At 48.5% G+C, this 20415-nt stretch overlaps 1 protein-coding gene across 3 annotated transcripts in view; it reads right to left on the bottom strand.

Moving 5' to 3' along the window:
• Positions 1-2880: 2880 nt before the first annotated feature.
• The window catches only part of LOC147432295 (2-oxoglutarate (2OG) and Fe(II)-dependent oxygenase superfamily protein), a 31121-nt gene continuing 13586 nt past the window's right edge, over positions 2881-20415 (bottom strand). For 2 of the 3 annotated variants that reach the window (XM_086492256.1, XM_086492257.1), the window contains 3 exons: positions 3990-4105; positions 3763-3856; positions 2881-3634 (listed from right to left, as the gene is read on the bottom strand). In XM_086492256.1, the coding sequence (XP_086348382.1) occupies positions 3578-3634; positions 3763-3856; positions 3990-4105 (267 nt within the window). In that variant the 3' untranslated portion in view covers positions 2881-3577. The remainder of the gene's footprint in view (positions 3635-3762; positions 3857-3989; positions 4106-20415) is intronic. The other variant, XR_015185529.1, reaches the window with a different exon arrangement.

Raw genomic sequence — 20415 nt, 5'->3', positions numbered from 1 at the left:
CAAATGCTTTGTGAAAGTCCAAAAAGCTCCAATAGATCCGTCTCCCACGGGATCTGCCTTCCTCGATGATGGCCTTGAGTGTCAAAATATGGTCAAGAGTAGAAAAACCTCTCCTGAACCCTGCCTACCCAACAACACACATTTCCTCCCTCTCTGCGCATCTACTCAGCTGCTGCTCAAGAATGGATGCGTACAACCGTGTCAATGTGTGTCCAATCATGATAGTGCGATAAGTTCCAGGCTCCATATGGTCTCCTGACTTGAAGATAGGTACGATCGTAGACATGCTCCAAGTATCAGGCAAGCCCTCACACATTGCACGGTTAAACATAACTGCTAGAAGCTTTGCTAGTAGATCTCTGGCATGCATGAAATGCTCAGCCACTAAGCCATCATGATCATATGCTCTTCTTCTGCCACTGAAGGTGTAGCGAGTAGACGCTGCTACTCGTGGAATGTGTGCTACACTGAACTGGAAAGAGATGGTCAGCGATACAATAGCATGATCCACTGCCACCCCCACAAGTATGGCCCAACTGTGAGATCCTGGATACTAGAGATGAGGCTTGGCTGTGCCATGATATATTCTACCGTGCTGGCTCCATGTCTGTGTGGGAAGCATGTGAAGCCTCCTGCATTGGGAAATCTCTGTAGGCCATTCAAGATGGCCAATCCATGTGCAGTCCCCATGTCTATCAAGTGCCATCCATACTCAGTATGTTCTCCATCCTGTGATATCCTGGATAGGCCCGTCTCTGCAACATCCAGCTCTCTTAGCATCTTAAGTATCATAAAATACCGTCTGATGATGGGCAATCCTAGCATTGAAGTCCCCTAGAATGATAATGTCACCATCTCTAGAGAATTCCCATATGTCATCATCCAAAATAGAGAAGGGGGACTGTCCTTTGGGTGGTGCATATACTGACGTACTCGGGGGAAAGTAGCAAATGGCAATGTAAAGATATCTACTAGTCTCTGCTCTCAATCTCACCCACATGTACCTAGCTTGTTCATCCCTACGAGCTATATGTATCAATGGTTGCAACTCCTCCCTGAATAACACTGTCACTCCTCCTTAACCCCGACCTCTGTGCTTTGATCGTGTCTCTTGTCTACAAACTGTCTCCCATCTGTATTCACTAATGTAAGGCACAAACTACCCAAGGGCCTGATGTGTCTTAGAGTAGAAGATGATGTCTCTCCTGGTAAAACTCTTCTCAAAAGCACCCACATCAAGACACATAGATCCATTACAATTCTAGGGAGCAACTTTGAGTGTGGTCCCATAGGTCTCACACCGTCATGTGGAGCGTGGCTCCAAAATCACCACTCTTCCATCTTGGTAAAAAGCGATCTCACCTTTTTCCCTTGCCTCTCTAATCTCTGGCATTACCTCCTGCATATGAGCGATCTGTGAGAGGGTAAGATCAACCCCCGGGAAGATGCCCGAGTTAGTCTCTTCTTCAAAAAGTCCTTCGCTTCCATGGAGGAAAAACGAAGGATGAGTGCCTTTTCTTTTGAGGTTTCCCCATTGCTCCCATTTTTCTTGTTGCCCACTCTCCATGCTCTTGAGTGCATCGACTCATGAACCCCCATCAAAACCATGAGTTCTTTTACCTCTTCGTCCACATTATCTGTCTTTAAGGCCGCAAATTCTAGCATGTAGAGAGCGCACACGCCTTCTTTGCTCCTCTTCTAGTGTCAGGTTAATTATGGTGGGTGCGGACGACGTTGTTTCCTTGCTTTTCCCCTTCTTGACAACCTCAATCCATTGAGAGAGAGAGAGATTTGAGTGTTAAAGCTTTAACATTCTCAAGATCTTGATCTTGCGTGCGACAACACCGAATGGGGTGATAGAGAAACGTATAAACTCTGCTTGCCAAGAATATAGCCAAAAAAGAAATAAACTGCATGCCAAGTATCATCATCCTAGACTTTGAACCACCTGAATGTTTCTCAAAAACCTTCTAAGCGATTTTACACAAGCTGCGAGAGTAAGTCTACTTCAGAAGTCTCTCAACAAAGAAGGTTTCAATCTTGTCAAATCTATCGTGAGTAAAATACAAGTCTGACTTTAACATGTTCGACCTCATAAAAACTACAGTTGAATTGCTTGCAACAAAAACGGTAATTCATAAGGCAATTCATGATACTACGATGACCTTGCTGATGGACCTTTTAGGAGGGAAAAAGGCAGGCATATGCACACTTTTTGAAGGATGGATCCTGTGGAAACATCTAAAACAAGGGGTGGAACTTTTACAAATAGTAGTATGTGAGGACAACACTCAAATGAAGCTCATCAAGCAAACTCATGAGGCTCTATCACGTTTATTGAGACGGTGGGCTTGTCGCATCTTCTAGGTATGTAGGCAACCGTTGCCGCACAAAAAGAAGGCTTAAGGATGGGAAGGAATGTACAAAGACGCATCTCAATTTGCAGAATCTTGTGTAACATCTCAAATGTACGGTATCATGATGGGCTACACCCTATTTATCCATTAGCCCTGCATTACAAATGGGTGGCAGACTTGGTAACTATGCCTTTGAGCCTGTGTTTCAATGTATTTCCGAATGATGTGCAAATGAGTTTAACAAGAGCTCACCAAGCCATCGACTACAATGGCCATATAAAACAAGATGTAAAGGTTCAGCATGCTATTACATTTCAAGGAAACCAGCAGAGCTTTACTCACAAGTGCTCTTTAGCGAATACGTTAAACAAACAAATATCTCAACACATCATAATTCACTGATGTGTACACAAAATTTGCTGGCAGACAAAGGCATTACATCTTGACATTGAGAAGTGTAATCTGGTACTTGAGATTGCCAATCAAGTAAAAAAAACACTTATTCCTCAGAATTGAGCATGCATCACCTTGAACAAACAGAATATTTATATCACCTCAATATATCGAGTTATGAGTGGGCAATGAAAGAGATTCAACTTGGAATGTATGAACTACAACCTCCACCCCAGTCGGTGTCTATGTGGCCCCTTTCAAACTGTGTATGTAGATAGATAATGAGGAAACATATCTTTCCTTTCCAAGTTGGAAAGAGTGTCCATGAGCTATTTGAAGCATCCAGATTGTGCAAAGTGCAACTCTTTCATCGATATTTTATGTAAGAGGCTCAAAAACTCCGCACAACTCTTTTCCATGCTCAATTCTGCACACTATTTTCTGACAACTAGACCATAATATCAGAGGCAGGAAAAGCCCTTCTCAATTGCGTAGTTGCAATGACCTGAAAGGGCCTTGTAGCATCACACTCAATAATCACCTTCAATATATTTTACAGCTTCACAATAAGACAATAGTGCACCCCACCCTTCCCTCATGCTTTTCAAAAGACTTCATATACTATTCAGACCCTGATGTGGCACTTCAAAGGCAATCACACAGGATATTCCAGAGTATGAACCACCTTTCTTTAAGGGAACTCACAACCTGCTGAGTACAGCCATTATGCCGATGGCCCCAACAGCACCCCAAGGCAACCGCACAGGATATTGCAGAGTATGAACTGCCTTTCTTGAAGAAAATTCACCACCAGTTGAGTACAACCATTATGCCGATGGCCCCCATGTCACCCCAAGGTATGCTTCTAAAATAGAGTTGAGTGCCTTGCATACAAAAAGGCAAACAGACCATTGAATGGTGTGGAAGCCATATTCTTGAATTGAAAGTGTGAAGTGATGGAATTCAGAGTTTGCTCAGAAAACACATACGCCTTTCTTTACAAGATACATACCAGAGCTGAAAAGGCCTCCTTTCCATCCAATAAAGCTGACATTGCCTCTTTTGAATCTTCAAAAACCCCATAAAAGGCCTTGTAGAAGTCACGCCTGAAATCAAGTATTTAACCTTAGTAAATAAGGTTGTGCAGGTTTGAGTTCTTCTAGCTTGAAATGCTGGCTGTCCTGTAAAATAGAAGAGCTGAATCTAATGAACCTAAATCACGATTATTTTTGGACGTACTGTTCATTATCTGAGATTATAGAGTCCATTTCTTCAAATTTCCTCGTTAATGCTTCAGCAGCAATAGGAGATAATTTTCTGCAAACCAGCATTTCTAATGTCCGTGGAAAATGATCCTACAAACAACAAACAGTCCAGCCAATTACAATCAAGGTGTCGATAAATATAAGTTCACAAGGAAAAGAACAATTAGTCCACAAGCTCAATATAGTGCCGGTGATGTTAGCTTAAAGCATACCGGCCAAATATACGATGGTGCCGAATCACATAAGAGGAAAGCATGAAAGGATACTATTTTCTTCCTACTTTCCATTTTGGTAGAACCTGTTAAGAGTTTCAGCACTTCACAGGTTCACTAAGTGTGCTTCCGGGCTGGCCACCCACATGCATATCATTTTTAGGCTGCATCTGGTCCAGGCCATACACTTCTCGTCTGGCCACCCAGTATTTGGTCCTACGACACTTATCCTATTTTCATAGGTTTTCCCATATTTATAGGTTGTTCGGTTTGTTGGTGGACATTGCCGGCCGACCTAGCCCTCCTCTGCTACATAGGCACAAGTTGGGGGACACTTGCGTGTGTGTTGAATCTGTCCCTTGCGGGGGTTCCCTCTTATGATCATGGTGTTTTGCCTATTGCATCTCGTGTTCAATGCCAGTACGCTGTTACGGCAAGGCTGCGCATTCATTTCTTGCACTTTTGCGTGCAATTTACTTTTGAAATTTTTGTTAGATCCAAGCACAGGGGGTGCTTAGGCTGAGGGCTTGCTTGCAGTAAGCACACTATACACACACATTGCCCTACGTGCACGCACACACATACACACTTAGAACACACATGCATCCACGCCTACATGCACACACATACATCACACATAGGCTGCCACCTCCCACTTTCATGGGGGTGATCACATGGTAGAAGGATTTTTTGTACCTTTGTGGATTTTTGCAAAGCATTTGATACGGTTCCCAGAGCTCGACCGATGCAAAGACTACAGGAGATTGGGGAGTCATAGCTTTATACAAGACAGTTGTGGGGCAGGTTCATACTCCCGAGGGGTTATCTGAGTGTCACAAAATGATGACGTGGCATGTCCGCCCAGAAACTGACAAGATTTAAAGGTATAAGTTGGATTCCTTGGGTCTCGTCCGATGGGGCCCTAGGGGATCACAAGGAAAATTAAAAAAGGGAATTGCATGAAGGCTGCTGACCTGTCAGGCCATATGGATAGCCCCGCGTTTTACGCTTACTGTTGACTGGCACGACTTTACAGATTTTCCATAAATTGCGCTGCTATGCTGATGTGGTAGGCTCTATGGATTTTCGAAAACTCACTGGCGGCTTTTGGGAGTCCCCAGCACTAGCTTTTGAGAGCAGATACTTTTGGGTTTAGTGCTTTTGAGCATCCCTTATAAGTTTATAAGAGCCCCCTGGGGCCTCACTCTACAGAGCATCTAGACGCAAAGTCTGAGGTTGTACTTTGCAATGATTAATGAAAAAGAAATACTGAAAGGGGTGCCAGACTTTGGGGCCAATACCTCTGGGCACGAAACTACACCGGGCCGTGTCGTCTCTCTCTCTCTCTCTCTCTCTCTCTCTCTCTCAAAGATCAGTGATTTTGAAGTTTCTATACGTGTGTTGCTATTGATTTCTCCCTTGGAGTGTCCAAGCCTGTTACAATGGTATCAAAGCTCATAAAGATTCTTCTTCTACGGAGGATCCGATCCTTTTTGTAGCGCATCCGCCGGGCCAGTGTTGAATCAATTGTGAACTATGAATTGTTTTGAAGTGGTTATTTGGTGCTGTCGAAAGGTAGATTCTTGACTTGGAGTGTCCAAGTCTGTTACAGTGGTATCAGAGCACGGCCGATTTCTCTTTTGCGGGAAATCCGATCCCAAATTTTTTTCCGCGGCACCTATGGCTTTAGGCAAAGATCAATCGACTCCCTTTGCATCCGAAGATGCGGGAAGGGATCACAACGAAGAATTCGGCAAGGAGTATGGCCCGCCCCGGCCTACTCAAGCGGAGTATCGAGAGATGGAGCGTCGTCAATTGATCAGCGATGCAACAAAGATGATGCTCAATTTTTCCAAGGACCCGAAAATGGCAAAATATATGAGCAAGACCTCTTTGGTGGAAGTGCACGCGCAGTGGCGGCAGACCACAGAACCACCCAAGAAACCTCCTACTCCCAGGATGTACACAGAGCAAGAATTAGAAGCGGAGGTTGATGCACGAACTGCTCGGCTTTTTGACGCGCAAAACAAAGCTAAAAAGCAGAAGAAAGGCATTGACTTCCCCCGGGCTATTTGGGTCGTCAGTCGACATTTGAAAAGGCAAAGAAACAGAAGAAGCGTGTTCGATTTGAAGAAGTACCCAGTTCTTCTTCTTCTTCTTCTTCTAGTTCTTCTAGCTCATCTGACTCGAGCGAAGAAGACCGAAAAGGCAAAAAGCGAAGCAAAAAGCAACGCTTCGGAAAGGGCAAGAAAAAGGCAAAGAAGTCTAAATCTCACGCCGTGAGTGACAATTCTATAGAGGACTCCTCTACAGACAGTTTAGACTCTGACGACAGCAACTTTTATGCAAAGAAGAAGAATTTTTATAAAGCCAACCAGTAGGATTTTCTGGAAGACAAAAGCAAGAAAGTCCAAGAGTTTAAAGAAGGTGGACAATCAATTAAATTTGACACGTTTTCGGGATACAGAAATGCTTCGAAGGCTGTCTTTTGTACAGCAGTTTGACATCGCTTTCGCAAGAGGACGTTACTCAGAGCACTCTTAAGATTCGGAGAGCTGCCTCTTACTTTAAGGGGAATGCTCGAACTTGGTGGTCCACGCTTCTATTAAGCAAGACTACGCCAGTTAAATGGCTGAAATTCAAGAGGCTTTTTATTTCTTCTCGGTTGACTCGAGAGTATGAATGTGATATACGAACTGCTTGGAACCATCTTCGGATGACCAAGAAAGATACAGTGGACGCTTATTGCGAGAGATTCTGGAGCTCTTTTCTACCCGCCTCTTCATTTAAGAAGATCTCGTTCAAGGAACAGATTGAGCGGTTTACCTTGGGTCTACTTACAGAGTCCAAGATCACTGCTTGGAACAAAAGTCAGCTTCCATTCAGGAGTTGATGAGTCATGCGAAACAGGGTTTTGCCATTCACTCTGGCAATTTGACCTACCCCACCGATGAGATCATGACACAAAGAGCTGAACAGACTTCGACAAATGAAAGTAGAAAGAGAAAGAGCAACCCAAAAAAGAAGGATGTACAACCCAAGCTTATTCCTCAGGAGAGAGCTCGCTACATAAAGGAGGGGAAGTGCTTTGAATGCGGGGAAACAGGGCATATCTCCGCGAAAGTGCCCTAGCAAGGCACCGAATGAACAGGATGAAGAAAGGCCAGAAAGTTCTAAAGCAGCTGAGAGACGTGGCAAAAAAGGCAGATAAAAAGCAGAACTGGTACCACATCGTGTGGGGCCTGAACCGAATCAAATGAATGAAAGTACAAACTTTGCCGCTTTTGGGGCAAAGTGAGATCGGGAAGCTCTTTTGAAGGAGCCAAGGCCAACTTCTTGAATTGGCGGCTCGATTTGGAATTACGCCCAATAGGCTGAGGCCATAGGCGGAGGTAGTTCAAGTGGCACTTGGACGGGATGTTGCCATTACACCGAGCATTGGCAACCTTCGTTTGCAATGACAGGGGTGTTTAGGGCACGAGAAGTTTTACGTATTTGCCTTCGGAGGTTGTGACGTTCTACTCGAAATCCCTTGGTACCACAACAACAACGCCGTGGGTGACTACCGGGCCGAGAAAGCGACTTTGACAAATGAAGGGCTCAGAGATTTGTACTTAATGACCTTCAGTTTCTTTACTCATTTTTTTTGGGAGATGGATAAAGGTCGAATATGTTTTAGACCTGAACAAAAGAACGCCAAGATTTTCTCCACACTCATGCCGATTGCTTTTTAGAGGGCCTGTCAGGCGAGTTACCACCCGCTCGTCTTGAGGATTATATTGATGCCAGGAAGCACACCACCGAACCGGCCACCTTACCGTGTGAGGCGAGCCCAGAACGAAGAGATTATGAACCAAGTGAAGAGATTTTCGATTCCTAGGATCGATGATATATTCGACATATTACAAGGATCCTCGTGTTTTAGCAGGATCGATTTGAAGAGTGGATATCATCAGATCCGAATCGCACCGGAAGATGTCTACAAGACAGCCTTTCGGATGACTTTTGGGTTATTTGAGTTTTTGGTGATGCCTTTTGGCTTAACCAATGCTCCTGCGACATTTAACCGGATGATGGACATGATTTTTCGAGAGTACAGGCTATTTGTTGGCACTTTCTTTGACGATATCATTGTTTTCTCCAAGGATGAGGCAGAACACTGAGATCGTCTGCTTCAAGTCTTTCAGGCATTACGAGATCACAAGTTAGTGATTAATGCAAAGAAAAGTGAATTGTTCTTACCAGAGATACACTTTTTAGGACACATTGTGTCAGCAGCAGGATTGCAAATGGATCAAGCCAAGATAGAGACTATCCGTAATTGGCCTGATTTTAAGAATGTCCATGAAGTTAGAAGCTTCTTGGAATTGTGTTTGTACTATAGGCGGTTCATTCAAAAGTTTGCAGAGGTTGCTTCCCCTTTGCACATCTTGACATAGAAAGGAGTCCTTTTCTTGTGGGGACCCACAGAGATGACTGCCTTTCAGACTTTGAAAGAGAAATTGACTACAGGACCAGTTTTGACTTTGCCGGACTTGCAGAAGTCGTTTGTAAGTATTTTGTGATACTTGTGGTCGTAGTCTGGATGCGGTCTTAATGCAAGAAGACCAATGTCATTGCCTACGAGAGCCGATTGTTCTCAAGGCCGGAATTGACAGCACAGATTTGTGAGAAAGAGTGCTCCTATTCAGTGGCGACATTACCTACTCGGAGCCGATTTTAGGGTTTTCACAGATAATGGGAGTTTACGCTACTTCTTGTCACGGAAGCAGCTATAGGAAAAAGCAGATGCGGTGGGCAAACATCTTGTCACGATTTACTTCCTGCAGGGACAGAAGAAATTGGTGGCAAATACTTTGTCCCGAAAGCCGTTGTTTTTGGCTATTTCCGCAATACATCATAGGAACTTCAAGGATATGGTCGGTCAGTACGCCATAGAACAGATCTTGCAGATGTATTCAATTGAATACAGAAAGGGGAGATAGTAGCGGACTATTCCATTCGGGATGGCTACTTGATGAAGAAAACCATGTTATGCGTTACACAGCCGTTGAGGGAAAAGTTTCTAACCAAATGCCACTGTCCGCCTTTTACGGGTCACCGATGCATTGCTACCACCTTGAAAGAGGTAGAGAGATACTTCTTTTGGCCGAGACTCAACAAGGATGTGGACGAGATTGTGCACAGTTGCTTGGTATGCCAAAAGGTCAAGTTTGACAGGCATAAAGCACACGGATTGTTACAACCTTTTACCATACGCACCCAATTGGTGGCAAATACTTTGTCCCGAAAGCCGTTGTTTCTGGCTATTTCCGCGATACATTATAGGAACTTCGAGGATATGGTCGGTCAGTACGCCACAGAACAGATCTTGCAGATGTATTCAGTTGAATACAGAAAGGGGAGATAGTAGCGGACTATTCCATTCGGGATGGCTACTTGATGAAGAAAACCATGTTGTGTGTTACACAGCCGTTGAGGGAAAAGTTTCTAACCAAATGCCATTGTCCGCCTTTTACGGGTCACCGATGCATTGCTAACACCTTGAAAGGGTAGAGAGATACTTCTTTTGGCCGAGACTCAACAAGGATGTGGACGAGATTGTGCGCAGTTGCTTGGTATGCCAGAAGCTCAAGTTTGACAGGCATAAAGCACACGGATTGTTACAACCTTTTACCATACGCACCCGCCCCTGGGAAAGTATTTCAATGGGTCATCTCTCGAGAACACAACGTGAGCACGACTGTTTATTGCCAAGGTCTTCAGATTACATGGCATGCCTGAGACGATTGTCTTCGACAGGACCCCAGGTTCACGAGTTTGTTTTGGACGGCTATTTGGGAGAACATAGGCACGCGGTTGCAGTTCTCGTTCCACCCACAGACTGACAGGCAATCAAAGATTGCTAATTCAGTGGTACTAGATTTGTTGAAGTCTTCTTTGTTGGATCCGAAGACTACTTGGGAAAGGTTTTTACCTTTGGTGGAATATGCCTACAGAAACATGTTTGACTCTTTGATGGGGAAGACGCCATTTGAGATTTTTGAATTTTCTACGAAGATTCTACCCTTCCTTAGCGCGAAAGATAAGATTTTTCTTTGAAGCCGACCAGTTCACGAGGAACTTGGTCCGGAAGGCTTTGCAAAAATTTCAGGAAAGACAGAAAAAGGCAGCAGATCGCCATTGTCGCGATTTGAAATTGGAGGAGGAGGATTGGATGTTCTTACATTATGGGAAGGCACGACCGAGAAAGAAAACAAAGGGGAAAGGAGCGGCTTCTTTGTAAGCTTAGCATGACATAATGTGGACCTTTCCAGGTTTTCCGAAAAGATGAATGATATCTCCTTTGGACTGAAGCTGCCATAATAATTGGAGGATTCACCCCCCCCCCCCCCCCCCCCCCCCCCCCCCTTCCCGCCCGCCTGCTTTCTTTCTTCCCGATAGCTTCCTGCAATTCGGCTCCTACAGCACTGAGTTTTTTATTGGGGCAGTGCTCTGCGCACCCAGTTTGCAGAATCCTCCCGCCGCCCTTTTCTTACGCCACAGCAGTAGACACAGATGGAGGCTCCAACTTCGCCATAGAGGGACTCGCCCGAAGCCCCCGAAGCCCGACCCCGCTGAGCCCACCATTCGACTTGCTCTTTCGCCAACAGAGCAAGCGAGCCTAGCCACAGAGGTAGACCGATTGCAGGCGACTTCGGTCATCTGCAAGATTCTCGGCACCCGTCCTAGCAGAGGAGAGTTGCGTGACCTTCTCCAGGCCCGCCTTCTCGCAGAGGTGGGCAAGATCTTGGACGTACAGATTCTCGGACGGGGTTACTATCAGATCGAGTTTGAGACCTCCGAGATGGCGTCCAAGGTCATCGCCATGAGTCCACTGACCATCCGAGCAGCACGTGCCCACTTTCGACAGTGGAGACATGGTTTTGACCCTGCTTCGGATGTTCTAGTAGAGGAGGCAGACATCCCCATCTCGGTCTGCTTTCCGGGTTTGCGGAGGGAGTACTTACCACTTCTATCCAGGATCGGCTCAGCCATTGGGACTGTCCTGGAGACACCTCGTACGGCAACATCAGTAGCTGCCAAGGCGGCTGGCATTCCCTCAGTTCGAGTTTTGGTCAGAGACACTCACACGCTCCCGAAGGTTATTCATTTGCCTCGGGTGAGTGGGGGTTGGTTTAGACAGAGTGTGGAGTATTCGAGCCTCCCGAACCAGTGCTTCATTTGTCGACAGATGGGCCATCTAGCGAAGGTGTCACCAAGAGGTGTATTTTTCCTGTTGCCTTCCGTAAATAAGTACTATATATTTTTATTTATTTTTATTTTTACTTGTTTTCCCCGGAACCCTTGGAAAGGTGCAAGTGGACATTGCATGGCCAATGTGAAACGGCTGCGGCCGAATAGGTTTCTCACAGCGGGAGTCTGGGTCGGTCAGTCTAGGACTGGTCGGGCCAGTTAGCACTGAATTCTAATGAGTATGGAAGCCTGTGTGCGCCAAATGAAATCTGGACCACTCGGAAAGTCACTTACAACTTTATAAGTCAGTGGGAACTAGAGAATTAACTCAAAAGGGGCAAACTGGACACATGGCGGCTCCTGGTGCAGTTTTCCACTTCCATCAGCAAGAGGGGGCCTACAGGGTGTCGGTCTCGTGTGCGCAGTGACATTCTGGTCGCTGGACGCAACTGTGTTCTCTTCCCTTCTCAATGCTCTGTGTAAAGCTAACAGGTAATTGAAATAGTACCGCCCTCTACGTTGTACAGGCCGATGGCATGCAAGTGAGGTCGCTTGCAGTATTTCAAGGGTGGGGTGTGTCACCAGGAGGTGTATTTTTCCTGTTGCCTTCCGTAAATAAGTACTATATATTTTTATTTATTTTTATTTTTACTTGTTTTCCCCAGAACCCTTGAAAAGGTGCAAGTGGACATTGCATGGCCAGTGTGAAACAGCTACGGCCGAATAGGTTTCTCACAGCGGGAGTCTAGGTCGGTCAGTCTGGGACTGGTCGGGCCAGTTAGCACTGAATTCTGATGAGTATGGAAGCCTGTGTGCGCCAAATGAAATCTGGGCCACTCGGAAAGTCGCTTACAACTTTATAAGTCCGTGGGAACTAGAGAATTAACTCAAAAGGGGCAAACTGGACACATGGCGACTCCTGGTGCAGTTTTCCACTTCCATCAACAAGAGGGGGCGCCCAATTTGAGAGAGGAGGCTGATTTGACTCATAAGTGAGCTACAGTGTGTGTGTGAGTAGTGGGTGCAGGTCTACAGCTTTAATGGAAAGCTTGCCTTCTCCTCTGTGTCATGTAGCGCGATGACTTGCTCTCGTGCATCTCTCTCGCCCCTTTGGCACATATGGTAATGCCCCACTAGTTGGGCTACTCAGATGAACATGTACAGTTCTGGGGGTTTATGCGCGTTTGCCAAGGCAAGAGCCTTCTGAACAGGAACCGAATTAGCTAATTGCTAATCCCCCACAGGTACACACAGTTCCATCGCGAAAGATTGCGAGTTTGGAGAGTTTTCTCACGTGAAAACTACCGGGGAACTGTCCCATTGCGTGCGGGAGCCCTTGGGACACGCGTAGGCGTGTTCGCTCCACTAAAAACGATCCGAAACAGCGAATTACAGCCTGCTGTGTTTTTCTGCAGGTTTAGGGTTTCGCACCTAAATTGCAAGGGAACACCGGGGTAGCCTCGTGAGAACCTTGGGATGCGTATACAGGCTTTTGGGCACCCGGCAGTGAAAAACAGGGAATTACAGCCCGCTGAATTTCTGTGACAGCTCACCAGAAAGCTTCCAGATAGCAAGGGAATCCGTCCTAGACAGGTGCTTTTGACCTACAAGGGGTTTTGCGCCGTTATGCTGCCAAAATCAGGTCGAAAACCTGCGTTTTCAGCCCTCGCCAGGTTTGAACAGCTTTGTGAAAGCCTGTGCGAAGTGGTCGGATCGTCTACCTTAATTTGAATAAAGAAATACCGAAAGGGGCGCCAGTCTTTGGGGCCTACAGGGTGTCGGTCTCGTGTGCGCAGTGACATTCTAGTCACTGGACGCAACTATGTTCTCTTCCCTTCTCAGTGCTCTGTGTAAAGTTAACAGGTAATTGAAATAGTACCGCCCTCTACTTTGTACAGGCCGATTATAGAAGGCCTATCCACGGAGGAGGCCTCGACCTACACAACAGCCTTAGCCCCAGCCTACCAAGGCTAGCCCGCAGCCACAGACAGAGACACAGCGCCCACATGCAGAGCCACCCTCCGAGCCTGGGGCTCCAACCGAGGAGGGATGGCAGCAGGCCTGTGGTAGACGACGACAAGGGCCACAGCGTCAGCCTGGCACTCAGAGTGGCCCTCAGGCGCCTACTCAGCAGCAGTGGGTTCCCATGGGGAACCGCTTTGGTCCTCTTGAGCAGGAGGTTCCTGCTCCAGCCCCCACCCCAGCTTCACCCTCGACAGCCTCTCCCCCCCCCCCAAAGTTCCCCCCTCTTCCTCATCCTCCCCCCCGCCTTCTGCTCCCACCGCCTCTTCACCTCGCCCCTCTACCTCTGTCGCCCCCTCCCGCCCCTCTTCTCCACCGCTTCCCCAAGCTCCTTCTCCCCCCCTCCTACTCCAGTTTCACAGTCGACCCAGGGGGCAAGGCCTTCTCCGGCGGCTAGGAGATCTCTTGGCAACGCCTTTGCCACGAGTCGCCTGGCGAGAGAGGGTCAGCCTTTCTTACGACCCCCTCTGCAGGTACAGACATCTTCCCTTGCAGCTATCCCTCGTGGTCTGACGAGCATTGACATCCGGTGCCGCTGGGACTTCTTCGACTACGGCTTCACTCGTTTTCTCAGCGATCCCTCAGCAGACCATGAGGCAGCCTGCTTCAGGGTCCATGCTCTGTTCCTTGCAGCTAGGGGAACAGAGGCCTTGGACTCGGCAGTTGGTTTCTCCTTCCTCCTTTGCGGCAGGGCCCAGACAAAGTGGACTCTCGACTCAGTGTTGGGATGGTTGCATACACAGGTCCTAGAGTTCTCTCACCACATGGGAGAACTAGGGAGTTACAAACATGCTACAGACTTTGTGGCCATTGGCCAAGTTTGCGGTGACATCCCCAGACTCAGCAGGATGTAGGCACATTGTGGTTTACTTCTTTGCTGATACACAATGTTTGCCATGCTGTGGACTCCTGGATAGAGGAGGTTGCTTTACGCATGACTCGCTCTGCTTGGGCTTGGCCTAGGCACTCATTGCAGTCACGCCCATCTAGAGGACGCTCGGATGCGGATTACTCCCCATCCAAGCAAGCCTCGAAGATAGCCCATCTAGTTGTTGCGGCAACATCTATTCTCTCTCGCTCCCCATGAGGATCGTCTCATGGAACGTGCAGGGACTAGGTGGGCCCCAGTTTCAGCGTCAACGGGGCCGATTGCGTCAAGAGCTTCAGCGTTGCCTTGTAGGAGGAGAGATTGATCTCCTTATGCTTCAGGAGCACCATCTGTGTGAGAGCCGCATTCGGCGATGTGGTCAGCTTTTGCGTGGACGATATGATACTTTTTGGTCAGCTGCTTTTGGACCTGGAGGCATCCAGGGTGGGGTATGTACGTGTCACCAGCGTGTGACTACTATCTATCCTTTTTGTTGATTTCTTTCTTATTATTTATTTACTTTCACTTTTTGGAAACACCCCTCGGGAAATCTAACTGCCCTGCATTGCATAGCTAGTGTGGAGCTGTCCAGAGGGAGTCCAGGCCTGAGGGCAAGAGAGCACTAAGGTTGGACAAAGACTATGGTTAGCCAAAGTGGGGTCATTGGCTAGAAGTGGAATCCTTTGCTACAGAGGCTACATTTCAGTTTTGGGTGTGGCTGCAGTGTACAAAGGGGGTCAGATGACCTAAAAAGATACAATGGCAGCATCACCTAAAATTTAGGGAACTGCTATTTTGGGACCTGAAAATGTCTTCGCGTCATTACGTGCAGTTTGACATGGGGATCATTTTGTTACTCTGTGGCTAAGTCAACAGAGGCTGCAGGTGACATATTTTTAGACCCCAGGGTCTAAAGCGGGAAAATGCACAAATGAGTGACACTTGGCACTCGGAGGCCAGTTTACTACTTATAGAGAAGGCAAAAACGTGATTTTCAGCTGTGAGCTCATTTTCAAGTTTCCTGACAGGTTAAGAGCTATGGAGTGCTTGCTTTCCCTCCTATGTACAGTGCGGTGCCAGGAGTGATGCCCTGCACGCTACGCACTGCCCTCTCTCTCCTCTATGGCAGTATGTTATGCCCCTCTAGTGGGCTTTTCAATTGACCAATGTACAGTTGTGTGGGTTCATGCGCGATTGCCGAGGCAAGAGCCTCTTGCACAGGTACTGGATTAGCTAGCGGCTAATCCCCCGCAGGTACAGGTGAATTCGGAGAGGTTTCACGCCAAAAATCTCGTCCGATTCAAAGGGCAAGTAGCCCTACAGATGCGGGAGCTCAAGGACTTGCTACGGATGCGACCAGCACGCGAAATGGAGCCCGAAACAGTAAATTACAGCCTGCTGTGTATTTTTGCAGCTTTAGGGTTTTGACCCTAAACGGTCCCTAATACCCCCAGGAGGTTCGGGGACGCGAGGGGACCCTTGTACAGGTGATCTGGCGCATTTTCGGGGCTGAAAACAGAGAATTCAGCGTGCTGCAGATTCTCGCCAGGTTTTGCGAAGTGCCCGTATGCGTCCGGAAGGTCATTCAATGCGTGGGAATACTGACTGTGAAGGATCCTAGTACAGTTATGCTGCCGAAATCGGGCCGGAACAGTTGAAATTCAGCCAAGTTTGTGCGGGGCAGCTTGTAGGGAACCACAGCGTTTATTCCCTCTCTTAAACAATAAAGAAATACCGAAAGGGGCGCCTAAGTTAGGGGCCAATCTGGTGTCGGTCTACTCATACAGGTGCAATCTAGCAGCCTGTATCCCTCTCCCCTTTGTTGTGTCTTGAAAGTACATGTAGAATAGACGACTAATAATGGGTGAAAGCTAAATCAAGGTTTGAAGTAAAGTCTACCGCCCTTTTTGAAAGTACAGGCCGGTTTCAGTATGACTATTGCGGACTCATTGCAGCAGGCCATTGTGGGCAGAGGGATTATTGTGCCAGGCAGGGCTCAGTGGATTACTATGCAGGTTCAGGGTGGCCTAGTGGGTTTCCTGAACATCTATGCGCCCAATGTGGCGAGTGCTCGTGCAGAGTTTTGGTCACACATTGTTGAGTCTCTGCCGTAGGCAGATTGGTGCATAGGAGGGGACTTCAACATGTTGGAGGACCCTTCTGACAGGATTGGTGGCAGCCATGCTACTGTGCATGGAGTCAAGTTGGCAGCTCGGGAGAGGTTTTGTATGACTCTGAGGGTCTCGGATGCACGGTAGCACTCTGGTTTTGTGAGGCCCCCAGACAGTCTTGCCTTCTCTCGATCGGACCGCAGAGTGGGAGGAGTGAATCTATCGCGAATAGATCGCTTCTACACTAGTGACCACTTCAGTGACTTGGGAGGGTCAGTGGGAATCCTGGCAGGGACCTCCTTCTCGGACCATGCACGTGATCCTCACAGTGGCAGACAGGCAGAGAAGTGGGAGCACGATGCTTCGCATACCAGAGAGGGTCTTGTTGGACTCAACACTCAGAGAGAGGGTAGAGGCTCTGTGGACAGAGGGCATGGACAGGCAAGATTCTCCTGCTGAAAGAGTGGCCTCACGCCTAGCTCAGATTAGCCTTTTTTTTTTCACGAGTCTTTGGCTCGCCGGGCTGCAGCGAGAGAGGCGGAGCAGCGTCTCAGACAGGGCATTGCTTCATTACAAAGGATGCAGGAGCAGCATCCAGACAGTCCTTGGTTGGAGGAGCAGTTACAACAGGCTCGACAGGAGCTTGCTAGCACAGAGGAGAGGCGACATGAGTTTGCTTTCCACCGACAGGCATCTCAGTGGACTCAGGTGGGCGACAGAGTGATTGGTGCTTTCTTTGAGACAGTGGGACCTCGGCACTCGCATACCAAGGTCAGTCAGTTAAGGAGGCCCGACGGGTCAGTTGCTTGTGAGCCCGAGGATATGCGTGCAGTTGCTACTGACTTCTACCGTTGTCTGCAGAGCCCCAATCAGAGCGGCACGATGCATGCAGGGAGCAAGTTTGGGCACAGATGCCTTGTCTTGTGACTGAGAAGATGCGTCAGAGGCTAGAGATGCCACTTCAGCTTGAGGAGCTGCACACGGCTCTTAGGGCCCTCCCCCGTGGTAGCTGTCCAGGTGAGGATGGGTTGACTCCCAGCTTTTTCTTGGAGTATTGGGACCTGCTTGGCCCAGATCTCTGTAGTGCTTTTCAGTACATTTTGCACACAAGAGTGCTACCTGACAACATGAGTGAGGGCCTGATCTACCTCATTCCCAAGGAGGGTGGCTCCTTGGATGAGATTCGACAGTGGCGCCCCATCACCATCCTCAACTCAGCCTACAAAATTCTTGCCAAGGCTCTGAGTTTGAGGATTCAGCCACTTTTAGAGAGCCTTATACATGGGACCCAGACAGGTTTTTTCAAGGAACGCAGTATCCTTGACAACATGTTTACTTTTTGGGAGGCTTCTGCCTTGGCACGGCTCCGTGGTGAGGACCTCGTGATTCTTCTTCTCGATTTTGAGAAGGCATATGACATAGTTGACTGGGACTTTCTAGAGGGCACTCTACGCAGGATGGGCTTCTCAGATGCTTGGATCAGAGGGATGTGAGCCTTGTACAGACAGGCTCACAGTCAGGTACTTTTGGCAAGAGGTAGAGGTGATCGCTTCATGCTTACACGCTCGGTCAGACAGGGCTGTCCTCTTGCCCCCTTTCTCTTTCTGTTCTATGCGGAGGCGATGAGCAAGTTTTTGGTGCCACAGTAGGTTGGTCTACGGGGCTTAGCACTCCCTATTCGGGGAGAGAAGCTACTGGACGCTGAGTTTGCCAACGACTCAGCCTTGTACTTAGATGGCCAGGAGGCCAACCTTCACAGATGTGAGCAAGCTTTGGAGACCTTCTGTTGCGCATCGGGCGCACTGATCAACTGGAGAAAGACAGTGGCTTTCTCGGTTGGTAGTGCTCCTGTGCCAGATTGGATGCCAGGAGAGGGTTTCAGGTGGATTCCCCCAGGGACTGCAGTTCGGTACTTGGTTTGTCAGGTTGGTTTGGACTTGTCTCCCGAGCAGCAGATTGCTCCCCTTCTCCTGTCTATCAGGAGAAAGTTGTTACATTGAAGCTCAGCACGACTTTCTCTGGCTGGCAGAGTAGAAGTTGCCAACCAGGTGTTGTTGACGACTATGTGGTACATCACTTCCTTCTGGATCTTCTCGAGTTCTTGTCTCAGCCAGGTAGAGAGGCTGATCAGGAACTTCCTTTGGTCAAGACGTGACACTCGGATAGCCCGAGCCAAGGTGGCTTGGCAGGTCATCACGCTTCCTTGTTCTCAAGGAGGGCTTGGGATCATTGATCCAGTAGAGCAGACCTCTTCTTGGGAAGTTCATCGTCAGAGGACTTCTTCCAGGTGAGGAGCCTTGGAAGGAGTTCTTGCTACAACGGCTTCATGCCAAGGTGCCTCAGTCAGGAGGCCCTTGGCAACCTTCGACCAAATGGATCTTTACAAAGATGTGCAGAGTTGGTTTGAGCAGGAGACTGGTGGACCGCTTCGCTGTGAGTTTGCTTCGATCTTGGGAGCTCTTACGACGTGGCCTAGAGCAGAGACAGCCGACGTGCACGGAGGAGCGCCTACGGCAACCCCTCGGCTAGAACCCCATGGTTAGCACTCAGAGAGGCCACTTGGTTGGTAGTCAGCCACTTGGTTGGTAGTTGGCCTCATGTTTCCTGGGGTACCATGGCAGCAGGTCCAGCGCGCTCTCTAGGTGACTGGCTAGAGTTCACAGGTTTGTCAGAGGAGGTGCAGAGGCTCCAACTACTACAGGGCATGAGAGGGGTGCAGAGCATGTGTCAGGACATCTCAGAGTCAGTTCCAGCTGAGTGGCTCACGTCTCTCGAGCTAGTAGCACCCCGGTGGACGGAAGCCTTCACACGACTGGAGGTTCTCATCTCAATCAGGGCCTGCTCAGACACTGTCCCAGCCCTGTTCTTCGAGCTTCAGAGTGGGCAACGACTACAGCGAGTTGCAGTAGAGGCCCCGCAGGTAGCAGAGTGTTGTTTTCAGAGGATCCGAGTAGTGGGCATCTGTGGGGGGACTTGCGTCATAGACCCTGACCCAGCAGCTCTTAAGACTGGACACTGGAGGCTGTGGGCTTGGGAGTGTTGTCCACTGGCACGAGTACAGTGGGATCCTGGTGAGTGGCTATGGAGGGACCACTTCTCCTCTGCAGACCACCCAAGAGTCCCGTTCTTTCAGTACACTGTTCGACTGGGACGTCATATACTAGCACCACACAGAGAGGCCCGCCCCGCTGCAGCACATCATTGGCAGGAGGAGGGTCTCACAGTTGAGTTCTTGGCAACCTTTTGGGAGAGGTTGTGGGACTCCTGACAACCGAGGCGAGTCACCATGTTTCAGTGGTTGGTCGCACACAGAGCTACAGCAGTAGGGAGCTGGCTAGTGCATAGTGGTCTCTCGACCGCATGTGCAGCTTGTGACCATTTGGTGGAGAGTCAACGTCACTGTCTTTGGGACTGTCCCTCGGCCCAACAGGTGTGGCTACGAGTTCTTCGACTAATGCTTGCTCTCTCCACGCCTCGACAGTACACTTGGGGGGCAGCGGCTTGGTCCACCCTCACGGGCCCGGCACTTCAGTTTGAGCTATCTTCCACCAGCAGGATGATAGTGATGCAGGAGGGCGACCTACACTCCAACCTGCTACAGAGCTTACTCCACAGGAGTGGTGGAGTGAGAGAGAGGAGTGTTGGGAGCTCATCAGTGGCCTGACACTTTGGTTCATCTGGCGGGCCCGCTGTTTCCGCATCTTTGAGGCTTGCCATGTGCCACCAGCAGAGACTGTTCGTGACTTTTGGCTAGAGCTGATCCATACTCTCAGAGGACAGCTTGAGGGACTACAAGGCAGCTCCGACCACATGCGGGAGCGCCGCGAGGCTTTCCTTCGACTCTGGCGCCTTGGGCCTTTCTACAATGTTTTCGCCGTTGTTTAATCACAAAACACAAAGAACAGCCATGAATATTAGTATTAATAACCGCAAAACAAAGTTTTAAAGTAA

This window comes from Adiantum capillus-veneris, chromosome 20 (genome assembly GCF_014529385.1).
Source record: "Adiantum capillus-veneris isolate H3 chromosome 20, ASM1452938v2, whole genome shotgun sequence".
NCBI lineage: Eukaryota > Viridiplantae > Streptophyta > Polypodiopsida > Polypodiales > Pteridaceae > Adiantum > Adiantum capillus-veneris.
Note: the sequence above shows the minus strand (reverse complement) of the source record. Positions and strands in the feature narration are given on the sequence as shown.